The sequence below is a fragment of the Leucopleurus acutus genome (genome assembly GCF_964270905.1).
Source record: "Leucopleurus acutus genome assembly, chromosome: 2".
In the NCBI taxonomy this organism is placed as follows: domain Eukaryota; kingdom Metazoa; phylum Chordata; class Mammalia; order Artiodactyla; family Delphinidae; genus Leucopleurus; species Leucopleurus acutus.
This window is the reverse complement of record NC_139143.1, coordinates 96,989,570-97,002,209: the sequence shown is the minus strand read 5'-3', so window position 1 is coordinate 97,002,209 and position 12,640 is coordinate 96,989,570. Positions and strand designations below refer to the sequence as shown.

Below are 12,640 nucleotides of genomic sequence, written 5' to 3'. Positions count from 1 at the left end.
GGCTAATGGCGCCACCTGGCGGTACAAAGGGCCCGGCTCACCCCTGGAGCTTCTTCCCGAGCGAGCTAGGAAAAAGGGTGGCTTCGGCGGCCCAGTCCAGAGTGGTGACGTCATGACAGAGCGCCGTTTCTCCCCGCCTCTCCCCTGCCCGCCGGGAGCTGCCAGTACTCGACGTGGCGTCACCGCCCTCTACCCTTACTTTGCGTGCGTGTTTGCGTGCGGCGGAGGTGGTGGCGCGGGCCGGTCGGAGCTCCGTGTTGCTTGCTTCTGGTGCTCCTGTCGGTGCCGTTGCTGTCCGGCTGTCTTGGACGGCCGAGCCGACGAGGCGCCGGCCCCAGCACCTCAGCACCGGACGCGGCTCGGCGCGGAGCCCCGCCTGGAGGGTGGGCGAGCGCGTGTCGGAGGGTGCCGCGCGGGTAGGCGGGCGGGCGCCCGTAAGGGAAAGAGGCGGGGGCGGCGGGTCAGCCGCGGCCCGGGCCGGCCGGGGGATGTCGATGCCTGACGCGATGCCGCTGCCCGGTGTTGGGGAGGAGCTGAAGCAGGCCAAGGAGATTGAGGACGCCGAGAAGTACTCCTTCATGGCCACCGTCACCAAGGCGCCCAAGAAGGTGCGGGGGGCTCTGGGTGGCGGCAGGGGTCCGGGCTGGGGCCTCGCGGAAGGGGCGCGAGCGAGCTCCGGGCCCGGGTCCAGCTAGTTCGGGACTTAAGGGGCAAGGTTTGAGGGACCCGGGACGACGGAGGTGGTGTGAGGGGTGGAGGGTGAGCGGCCCCAGGCCCATCCCGAGCTGGAAAGGCAGACCCTGACCTCACTTTCCTTTGTCCCTCGGCCCAAGTCCTCCGGGATCTTTTCGAAACCCGACAGGGCCGGGCCTTAAATTTGCGACTGACTTTTCCTGGATGAAGGGCCTGGAAGACGGGAGTGGGAGGGGGTGAACGAAGTGACCCCAGTGACCAGTCTCGGGATGAGGGTGTACGGGAAGTCTCCTCTCAGGTGAGTGTGAAAATCTGATAGTGCTTCTTTGGGAGCAGTGGCCGGCTTATCCAACAACTGCGTGCGATCTTGGAGGCAAGATGAAAAAAATGCGTGGAGCTAGCTCTTTTATGCAGGTGAAAACGATGAGGGCAGCATGAAATTGAAAAGAAAACTGATTTTCACCTTCTGTGGTCGTCTAGTTTAGACATATTTAAGAAATTAACCTTTGGAGGTTGGTGACAGCAGATACTGTCATGGATACAGGTTGATCGTAGAGTCATGTGAATAGATCACTTAGGCATCCCTTGAGAAAGGAGCTTGGGTGGGTTGGAGGGGTGGGTGGGAAAGAACGATTGCTCATTCTTTACTGCACTTAGTGAGGCAGAACAAGTTTAGTCTGTTGTGCTGTGGGTTGAACTCAAAGGACATCCTTCTAATTCTCTTATTGTGGAAGATTAAATGACAGCCTTTGGAGGTTTTAATCTAACCAGCTCTCTGAGTGGTGGAATTGGGATCCCTAGTGCTTTCTGAGCATTTTCTGCCAAACACATCTTGATTTTCCACATAACTGGTACCCAGTTAACAGTAGACCAGAGAACCTTTGCAGAGAGGTGACCTTTCTGAAACGAATTAAGAACCTGGATAAATATTTTCCTCCTATATAGAGACAGAGAGTTTCAAGGCTGTCTCTTCCTGCAGTGTTTGATGGGATGCACTGCTTGTATAAGCTGCACAAAGCAAGGTTTGCAGGAATAGTTACAGTCATTCAGGCTGAACTAGGTAAGCTGTCATAAGTGGGAGAGATGATTTTTTTTTTTTCTTTTAAGGAAATTAACCTACCAGTCCAGAAATCAAATGCAGGGCTGAAAAGACAGGTCACCATTGTGTGCTTTAGCTCTGTCTTCCCACAAAATTTAGATCTTACCAATAGAATGCCTAAAAACACTTTGTAGAAGATCCTTTGATTCTAAGAAGTCTGACTGACCTTATTTTTAGTGCTCTCAGTTCAGCTGACTGCTTTGTTGGAGCAGTAACCCTTTGTAATCTGCACTGTGTAGAGACAAAGTCACAGTCTTTATAAGCTAATGGAATATGGATAGTACCTGTGATGAGTTAGGGGAAAGAATGGGAAATCCCTGGTAACCTAATTCCCTGAACTCTTCCTCTCCCCATTAGCCTATTGTTTGTCTAGTTCTTCAGGGATTAGGCATCTTTTTTTTACTTGCCTTTATTTTAGTAAGGCTTTGTTTCTGCAGGTGCCACTATTAATAAGACAAAGTTTGTATTGTAGATTGTAGACTCCATAAAGGCAGAGACTTGTGTTCACCATTGTATCTGTCGTGCCTAGCTCTGTACCTAGCATATAGTAGGTACTCAAATAGTAATTGTCCATCTGGCTAACTAGTAATTGAGATGTCTTTATGGCTGCCTACCAGGAATAAATTTTCTTCTTTTCTTTCAAGGAGAAATGTTGCTAATGTGAACTATTGTCAGGCCAAGTGCTAATGATTTTAGCGACTCATATTCCATTAGCTGAAAGGAGGGGTCTCTGCCAGGAATGTGGGAAGACCCTGTTGTAAGTTCCATTTGCTGGTAAATGTACCCCTGTGTTTCTTATTAATCTTGCTGTTTCTGAGCTTTGTTGTTTAGTGTTTACACAGCACTTTGTATTAAAGTGCTTTATGATGACTAATTACCCTTCCCCTAGTGATGATGAAAGGCATTTATCTAGTTAATGAGTTGATCGAGGACTAGTCAAGGTCACATTGCAAGTCCTAAGTAATCTGTTTTTTCATAACTTCAGCTGAATCAGACATAATGACTTAAGTCACTTTTGTACCTCTGCCATGTGTTGATAATGTGAGAAAGCATGAGCAAAGTTAGAGGAAGAAATTTTATCTTGGCATGTATTGAATGGTGTGAGAAAAGGCCTCTTCAAATAGTGCTGTCCTTTGCCTGTGAGGATTCCAGCGTGGCTCTAGACCAAGTAATCCGTGGATCATTCCAAGCCCTGAGGCCCCTCAGGAAATGAGGACATTTCTGGTGCCAGTCGGAGGCTATAGGTTACTGCAGGGTGACCTTGATGGTCTTCAGTCAGAACAGATTCCATTGTAACTAGTGAAGTTTTATTCACTTTAGGATAGACTAGATGTCGTTTAACTAAAAGCGTAGATAGCAAGATTCTTCAGCTATAATCACAACTTACTCATTTTTGTATGCCCCGGGATCTACCACAGTAGTGTGTAGATAATGGGACTTGTTTTGGTTTGATTCAGAGCTTGATCTGAGTGTCAAAAAGCCAACTAAATGGGCACCACCTTGAGCAAGTGAGCTTCTGTGCCTCCGTTTCCTCATCTGCCAAATAAGTGCTTTTTGTTTGGAACAAGTGCAGATAGGTGTGTGTTGGGAGCTAAGAAAGCAAAAGTGGTTTTTAAAAAGAAGTCCATTAGCATACTTACACTCCCTGTCTTTAATGAGCATTTGAGGTGGCTTATAACACAGGACACACACAATACAGATGGGAAGTCCAAACTATAGAAAAAACGAAAAAAACATTGTTAACCCTGAGGGCTAAGACAGTGGACAAGGCTGATCATCACATGCAACTCTAAGCTTCCTAGGAGCCAGAGGATAAAAGGAATCAGAATTATAGTCTCATTAGCAGACATGGGAAATGATACACACCACTTCCTCAGGGAGACAACTTCTGCTGGTAGTAAGTTCTAAAGGAAATTTTCACAGGACAGTATTAATAGCTATAGTATTGATTCCCGTGTTAAGGCTTGTTCATGACTGTCACTGGTGCTTTCAGATGGAATTGCCAGGAAAATTTGGGAGAGAAAAGGAGTCCTTGAGTTGTAAGGGTGGTGTACATTGTACCACAGCTGGAGAGAATCCTTGTTTAATGTTGGCAGTTATCAGTCAAACCAAACAAGTCAGCTAGTTCCCCATCATAACTGGGTATTTATCCCTCTTTTTCTGCTACTTCGTGTTACAGCTGTGATATTTGTCCTTGGGCCTTTGGAAATTGACATTGTGTCAAGGGTTTTTTTCTTTTTCCATAGAATAAACCCAAGCTTGTTGATGAAAACCTTGTAAGATAGACATGTTTCTCTGGAAGGCCTATCAGAGCATCTGTACCAACATTTGGGGTGACTTTCTAGAGTGATACCTTAGGCATTTGACCTAGGATCTATCCAGTCAGACCTTTACCACCAGCACAATAGGGGAAAGGAGAAAAAGAACACAACAGAACAATTTTGCTTGTAGGATATTCTTTGTAGGATATATTTGAATAAAGCATGTATAGCACTAATTCATCAGAAGGGTCAGCTGAGACTTAGGAAGCATACCAGGTAGAGACCCAGTGGAATGCTTAGATGTTTAGGATGATCCACTTCTTATCAGGATTATGTTATGGCTAATTCTTGGTGCGGTTTTATTGTTTTTTGTTGTTTTTTTTTTTTGCGGTACGTGGGCCTCTCACTGTTGTGGCCTCTCCCTCTCACTGTTGTGGCCTCTCCCTCTCACTGCTGTGGCCTCTCCCGTTGCGGAGCACAGGCTCCAGACGTGCAAGTTCAGTGGCCATGGCTCACGGGCCCAGCCGCTCCGCGGCATGTGGGATCTTCCCAGACCGGGACACGAACCCGTGTGCCCCGCATCAGCAGGCGGACTCTCAACCACTGCGCCACCAGGGAAGCCCTTGGTGCAGTTTTATAGAATTTACACCTGTACTTCTTAGATTCACTGAGAAGTGATTTGATAGGTTGACATTTCCTATCTTCTCCACATCATTAGTATCTCTTACTTCTCTTTAGAATGACTACTGTTTTAGTGCCAGTCTTTGAACAGGAGTCAGAGGTGTAAGAAGATCCTATCAGAGGTGTAAGAAGATCCTATCTCTTTTAGATTTCTCCCCCAGATATTGATTACCTCTCTTTTTCTTATTTGATTCTGTTTAGTTCGTTAGGCACAGTTTCCATATTACTTTGTTGTAAATTCCTTTAGATTTTTAACTTGTAACAGAAATCTGTTCATTGTCTAGATACTTTGATGGCAAGATTATAAATGTGTACCTTTTGTTTCATCAGGAAGGTATCATTTGGATCCAGTGTGTGTTACCCAATATAATATTCTTGTAAAGTTGTTTATAAAAGATATTTTGATACATAGAATCATGTAGATCTTTAGTTGCCTGTGACTCCTAAAAGTTTACTCTGTCACCTCAAGTAGTTACAATCTGTAAATAAGCACCTTAATGCTCTCTTGGGGCTGTTATTTAAAGGAACTGGCCAATAAAGGATAATCATTTATACCTATCTGTTTCCCAAGTTTGGAAATTTGAATATTAAATTTTATAAAGAAGGGCCAGCCTTATACTGGGTATAATAATTCAGAATACATCACATTGAGGTGGCGCAGAGGCACCCCCCTCATGTATGAAGAACAGTACATTTGCATAGACCAGAGTTTTTTCCTGAAATCCGAGAATCCAAGGTTAAAGACAGATTCTTACCACAAATTTTCCTTCCAGCTCTTGTCAGCACTATCAGTGCCTTGCATATGGTAAGTAGTTAAAAATTCACATTGAATTGTGAATTCTATTCTGATTCCACATTTCCCTTTGACTCATTCAGGTAGTTCTCTTGCTATCCCACTGTTGTTTGGCTGTTACCTGAGACCTCTTTAACTTCCCCCTTTTTATTCTTAAAACTGTGAGGAGGAGGAGGAGTATGATGTAAGTTAAGCACTTGATTTTTGGAGTGAGGTTTACCTTCAGCCTCTACCATCTCAAAGTTGTGTGACCTTTGGACAAGCTGGGTGACTGAACCTGTTTGAGCCTCCATTTTTTTACTTGTGGAATGAGGAATAATGATAGTCCTACAAGATTGTTGAAGAGACTAGCATTTAGTAAATACTAATTAGTGTACTTATTCCTTTATAACTAGAGTGACCATATGTCCTGGTTTACCTGGTACAATTCAGGTTTATGCCTGTTATCCCAGCATGCTAGTCAGTGAGTGCCTTCTTACACTCTGAAAAGTACCCTGCTTTATATGGAATTTCAAAATATTCTCAAAGAGCCAAAACAAAGATGTTTCTATTGGAATATCTTTTCAACAGGAAATTTCCCTGACAAAAATGTTATTTTATGTAGAGCTTACTCCGGTTGAACACTAGACTATGTGTTGATTTCCAGGAAGTATATAGACAGTGGGAGAGTTTAGAGCTTGTGATGGAAATGAGATATGTTCTACCTGACCACTCCCCCACCTCATTCCCCATAATGACAGTGTACCCATAGAATGAGGGCGTTTGTCAGACATTGGCCTGAGTCCGGGAGTTTATTTCCTCAACCTGTAGTAGTTTGGGAGTCTTTCCAAACTAGAATCTTTGAATCACATGAAACAATTCCAAAGGCTCATCTGAGCTGTGACCTTATGTTTGTATATGGTCACCTTCAGATCCCAGGCCTGTGTACTCCAACTCCCTCACACCCACTCAGGTACTGTTTCTCTCTGCTCTAAACAGCCTGCTCTTAATTACGTGTAACTGATTTTCTCTTGCAGAAATGTGTGGCCTTTGCTCCATAGCAGTTACAGATCTAGGGTGGAGCACCCTTTGCCTTTGTTAACACTCATACTGGTTTCATTTTTGTTCCTATCTCTGTTCAGTTTTTCTAAAGGATTCAGTCAGGTGCCTTAATCTCAGAATGTATATAATGATTGGTACTGCTTAGCAATATACAGTGGGGCTTAATCATTTACTACCCAAACAGGACACAGAATAAAACAGTGTAATGAACTACTGATGAAGGGTATTATTTGGAATGCTGGGGAGAGATTGGGAAAGTACTTTGACAGAACCGCCAGTCTAGGACGGCAAAGCATGTTCCTGCTTTCTTGTCTTGAAAGCTCCACTGCCTCAGCTAATGTGCCTCTGTACTTAACTTCTAGGGCTTAATGGGCTTAAAGTGTTTTCCTTTACCAGCCCAAACCAGTTCAGTTCTTTTAAAATGGACACCCTGTACTTAGTTGTGTGCTAGCAGTGAGGCTTTAACGGGAGGGGTTTGGGACTGCTCACTGTTCCATGCTGTTCATCTTGGACCTGCCTCAGGTTTAGTTCTTTACAATCTGAAGAACTGCTCAGCTAGAGCAAGCCCTGTTGTTTATGTATTTTTCTCTCCTTTCCTGAGCCTGTGTGTGTACAATGGCATCAGTGGAATCCCACTGTGCCTATGTGCTCAAGGTGCCAAGGAAAATGCTAATGTGCTGATCTGCAGTGTGCGCAGCTCTCTGAGCTGGATGGTGAACTGGTGAGTAGCAGAATGAAGGGGCTGAAGGCCTGGAGCAGATGAGTATAACCATGTTCCATTCATTTTGGCCTCCTGAATGAAGCTGTTCATACCACTGTGTTTTGAGCAGTGTCAGGAGTTTGGAAGTTCTGTTTTTAATAAATGGCTCCTACTCTTCTAGTACTTATTAATTGTATTAAGGTGAACCTTTGAAGGACAGATTTCCATGGGTATTATAATGGGAATTACTTTTTCCCTTTACCCCAGGACTGGCTTGACTGCAAGTCAAAGTTTCTGGGCTATGACCTATTCCAGTTACGGTTTTAGGATCCTGAAATCAAAAAGGAGACCTGTCAGGAAAGTCAATAGGATAGATTCTGCTCTGCCCTCTTTGACCACCCCCACATTGTATCCTTACTCAAAGGCTTTAAAGAAAACCTTTTTGGGCTCTCATGACAGTTAGCTTTATTTTGGAGATGTAGAAAAGAGCTACTCGCTTTGAATTCTCAAACTGCGCGCGCACACACACACACACACACACACACACACCCGTTGTTAACTTCAGAAGGGAGGTCAGTAAGTAGACAAATATGTGTGAAAGGTAGATAAATAGTTTCTCTTTTGCCAGTTTGAGGGAATGCTCCTGAGATATTCACTGGATTAGAGACTCCAGAACAGTGGTTCCTAATCTTTTGAGTCACAGATCCCTTTTTAAAAGTCTTATAAAAATCACTGTTCTTTCCTCGGCAAAATTCAGGAGCACAGAAACTTATACTTTCAGAGGATTTATGGGACTCCCTGAAACTCATCTCTGGATCCTGGCTTTAAAAGCCCTGATTTAGAAGGCCAGGCCTCTAAGCCATAGTATCTCTCTCCCTTACAGATCAAGAAACAGCTGAGATTAACTTTCCAGCTTGCAGCTTGTCCTTGGAACAAAGCTGAGGTTGTTGGTGTTCTTTTCACCCCCCTCTTTGGGATGCTCCTCAGCTTCCCAAGAGACTCATTATCAAGGCCTTGAGGGTTCAACTGAGGAACTTATGCACACTGAAACCAGCGTTTCAGCAACTTTTGGGAGTTTTTGTACTATCTCAGCCCCATTGCTCTCATAGGAACTGTTGGTACCCCTAAATCTCCAGAGTTGATTCCATAGCAGTGTTTAGAATAGGGAACTCACTAGACTGCGTATCAAAACTAAACAAAATAATTTGCTCCTCTGTGTCTCTCAAAAATAGGTTTGATTTCAATGTAGTACTTCTCAGACTGTTTTCAAGACTGACGGTGATATCTGAATCTTACTTTTCATTTGATTTCTCTAGACCAACAGTATTAAGGACAAGGACCATATCCCATACATATGTATAGTATGTAGGGCCTGGTACATAATACTGACAATAATTGTTTACTGAGTAAAGTATTTTGAGATGCTTGTCCCTAGGAGGAAGTGAGTTGGACTCACATGGTGGCTTTGCCTCACTTTCCCCTTCAGCTGGCCAGTGTTGTTTTTCTAACTTAGACCCCCTCCCACGTGAGTGATAACGAGTACCAAGAACTGCAGGTGAGAAATTGATGAGAATGTCTAACAGCTTAGTAGATCCCTTTATAATGCCAGAAATAGGTAAGAGACTCTTCGGGCTAAGATTTGAGAATCTTAGTCCAGTAGCATGAGAACCACAAGGCAGTAGGCCAGAAGCTTAGAGGTGTCCTTATGGCATAATGGGAAAGGTAATTTGAATTTCCCACCAAGTTTGAAACCCTTAGCATTAGGGACACTGCCCACAGTTGAAAGTGGTATTCTGGTTTACTCTTGATTTAAGCTTACTCTTAGGGTGTTTGAGATTTGGGGGCCACTGATGAGTTGAACAGTTTCATTTTGGAATCTGTGTTGGAATCATAAAAGTGATAAACAGCAGCTCTGCCTGGCAGTGCTGAGCAAACTTCTGATTCTTCTCGTTCTGCAACCCTGGCTGCCTCTTCTGCACCAAAGGCTGAGCTCAGCGCTCAAAAGCTGTATGTGCCCTTGTCTTTGAAACACACCTTCAGAGTCACAGTCTTCAGGCAACTGGGCCAGTGCTTGCCCTAATCAGGAGCTTGGGCTCTGGTTGGCACTGAGAATACTGTGTAGGTTGTTTCCCCACAGTATGTAACCTAGGCAGGATTCAGGGGAATGGGGGACCTCCAGAATTTTGCTGTTTTGGAAGTAGAAGTCTGTGCTTTGTAGAAATGGCAAGTGTGTTCAGTTGTTCTAGTAACTAATTCAGTTTCCTGTGGGTGGCCAGGTGGCATCCAGCCTCTAATTCAATACTTGAGTTTTTAGTGTCCAGAGCACCAGACTTCTTTGCAAGCAAGACATGAAGATTCCCAGTGTTCAGCTCTTATAGAGAATAGCCCAGCTGGCTTGTCATGCTGGACTAGATGAATTGTGAATGTTAATTATACTGATCAATACAGTGGCCTTGGTAACAGGCTTGTAGCTGCTGTAGAATCTGTTTACTTCAGGTTTGTAACAGAGAAGAGACCAAGCTGGTTGGGAACATTGTGTTCTAAGTGTAAGTCCAAGGAAAATGCATACTGGATAGACTGACCCTGTGGCACCCCTTCCCCGGGACTTCCCAGAGGGAAACATTACTCTGGTGGTGGTTTCTGTTCTTATTTGCCAGTTGAGAATTAATTGAGGTTGGAAAAGGCTTGGTTTTTAATTTGGTGGAGTAAAGAATGTTTACAAATCAGAAAGGTTAAGAAGGAGAGCACGGGGCGGGGTGGGGGGGGTGGGGGGAGGAATTGGGAGATTAGGATTGACATATATACACTAATATGTATAAAATAGATAATAAGAACCCTGCTGTATAAAAAATAAAATTCAAAAATAAAAATAAATTTAAAAAGAGCACCTATGTTGAGAAGGCACCTCATTTCTCTAGTTTGTAATTAGGAGTGGAGAGTTGATGGGATTAGTTTCAACACTTGCATTCAGGAGAAGGAACCTCTCCTATTTGGGGAGTAGAGGGTTCAGAATTCTGCACATTCTTTTCTGACTTCACAGGGAGGGGATTAGCTGAGCACTGGGCATGTTTGGAATGAGAGCACCTTGCCAGTTTTTACTGAATTTGGACCAACGCATTGTAAAAATACAGTCTCTCTTCCTCAGACAGGCTCTTTGTCATGCTCTCCTAAACCCTTGTGGATCCATCTGAATGATTGTCTGTAGCTGACAGATGGAGTTGGTATTAAAAGCAGATTTTCTACTTCCTTGGCCTTATTTGTTTTATTTCTGTACAAGACTAACTCATTTGTTCCCTGTGTTCCTTGAGTCACTTTATCAAGAGCCTGGTAAACTCCATGTGCTTGTGTTTGCTTTTTCAGATCCTGCTTAGATTGTCTCAGATCAGTCCTCCTCATGGAGTGGGAAGGAGTAAAAGCTAGGGAGCTAGCTAGGGAGTCACCTAGGGAGCTTTTTCAAAATATTGGTAACCGGGGCCCTAACCTAGACCTACTTAATCCGAATGGGGAGGGGTTGAGAGTAAGGGGCAGGTGGAAAATGGGATGGTATGTGCATTTTGGAACAGCTTTCTCAGCTAAACTTGAGAGATCCCAGATTTAGAACCACTCTTTCAGATTATCTAGCAAGGCTAGCCAAAATTGTTGTGAAATCTGCTATTTGGATGGTAATGCAGCCACCACCTATCTCGGATGACTTTGGCCATGAGGGAAATCTTGTGCCCCATAAAAGAGGTCCTGGAAAATAGCCTATACTTACTCTTCTTTCCCAAGGTATACAGAGTAAGCCATAACCAGAAATCATGCATCCCTGTCAAGTCAAGGTTGAGCATCTACTGTGTCCCTGGACCTGTGCTGGCTGCTTAGGATACATCGGTGAACAAGGCAAAGGTCCATATCTATCCTGTGGCATTTACATTCCTATGAGGTTACTATTTGGCTCATGTGAGTCTGGTGTAGTGGTCCCAACTGTTTGGAGTTTAGAGCCCTATCAGAGCTGTGCTTATCTTCCAGAAAAATTACATACATGTAACAATTTGCATATAAGGGGGAGTTGGCAGCCTGAAACCCATCCATGGATCCCAGGCTAAAAACCTAGACAGCTTGCTTGCCTAGAATTGATTAATGTCGTGATTGGGATAAAGCAAGCTCATGAGTTTGGGTGTATGGGCATTTTATCTCCTAGCAGGACAGGATTGTGGTTTCTTCATCTGTATAGCCAAGGTAGTTTGCCAAGAACTCAAGGGTGTCTCTAGAAAAAGTATAAGGAATGGCTAGACCTCCACTAAACCAATAGCATTTCTTTAGTCTGTGTTCTCTTTGAAATGTCAAGAATGACTTTGACTCTCTGTCCTCATCTCTAGTTTCTGGTTGGCTGAGCTTCTTGGACTCAATAGATTAAAAATCAGGTCAGAATATGAGAATTTCCTTAACATGATAATTTATATTGTGAATTCCTGGATTAAGATAGTAAAATTATAAAGATCGTGAGAGGACTTTTTAGTGAAATTCTGGCTTCAAAACATAGAAAATCACAGGAGTTGATTGAGGGACTGAGGAAATAGCCAAAGAGTAAAAGATCAGAGAAAGATGATAGGAAAAAACGGGCGGAGCTCAGAAAGACAATTAACTAAGCTGGTAAGCCAGGTAGCCAGGAGAGCAGTTTCCTCCTTAAGCCGAAGTGAATAGATTTGAGACCCAGACAAAAGATTCCTTTTTAGTCCTGAAGGGGTCTGTTTATGTTAGGGTAAAAAGGGGAGGGTAGATAAGGCTTTGCTTTATTTATACCAATGTTAGTATGTCTCTATCCCTAGAAAAGTTGGTGTTTGACTTGAATGAATGGCAGAACCATTCCTCAGAGTTAGTACAGTGTGTAACATGTACTACAGAAATATGAATGAAATTTCATTTGGGGCAACAGGAGAAAGAATTATGTAGAAAAGACACAGCCAGATTTAGAGATTGGAGCACAACGAGCTTGCAGAGTTCTATGCCAGTTCTACCTTTACCTCCCTGAAATCTGGCCTTTAGTATAACCACAGGCCAAGACCTCTTAAGGTGGTCTTTACAGGGATATTCTTGTTTCTCTGCCTAAGTCTAAGGAGAGCTTTCCAGACCCACATTGAGGGGTTGCTGAATAAGTGCTGTATTCAAGGCCTTCCAGGCCAAACTTCTATAAATTCAGAGCCCATTAGAGAACAGTACTCACAGTCCTCCCCAGAGGAGCCGGGAGGCTCTAGATGGTTCCAGTTGTAACTGCTCTCCAGCATATGGAAAAACTATTTTGCTGTGAAACCTTACAACCTGCTATTTAATATAAAAGACATCTCATTGTTTGCTCAATGATGCATTAAAGTCAAAGCTACCTAATCTAGTAG

General features: G+C 43.7%; 1 protein-coding gene across 2 annotated transcripts in view; it reads left to right on the top strand.

The window, feature by feature from the left end:
• Nucleotides 1–226: 226 nt before the first annotated feature.
• The window catches only part of AHCYL1 (adenosylhomocysteinase like 1), a gene marked incomplete at its 3' end in the record, with an annotated part of 41,480 nt that continues 29,066 nt past the window's right edge, over nt 227–12,640 (top strand). For both annotated transcript variants that reach the window (XM_082834588.1, XM_082834589.1), the window contains exon 1: nt 227–608. In XM_082834588.1, the coding sequence (XP_082690714.1) occupies nt 489–608 (120 nt within the window). In that variant the 5' untranslated portion in view covers nt 227–488. The remainder of the gene's footprint in view (nt 609–12,640) is intronic.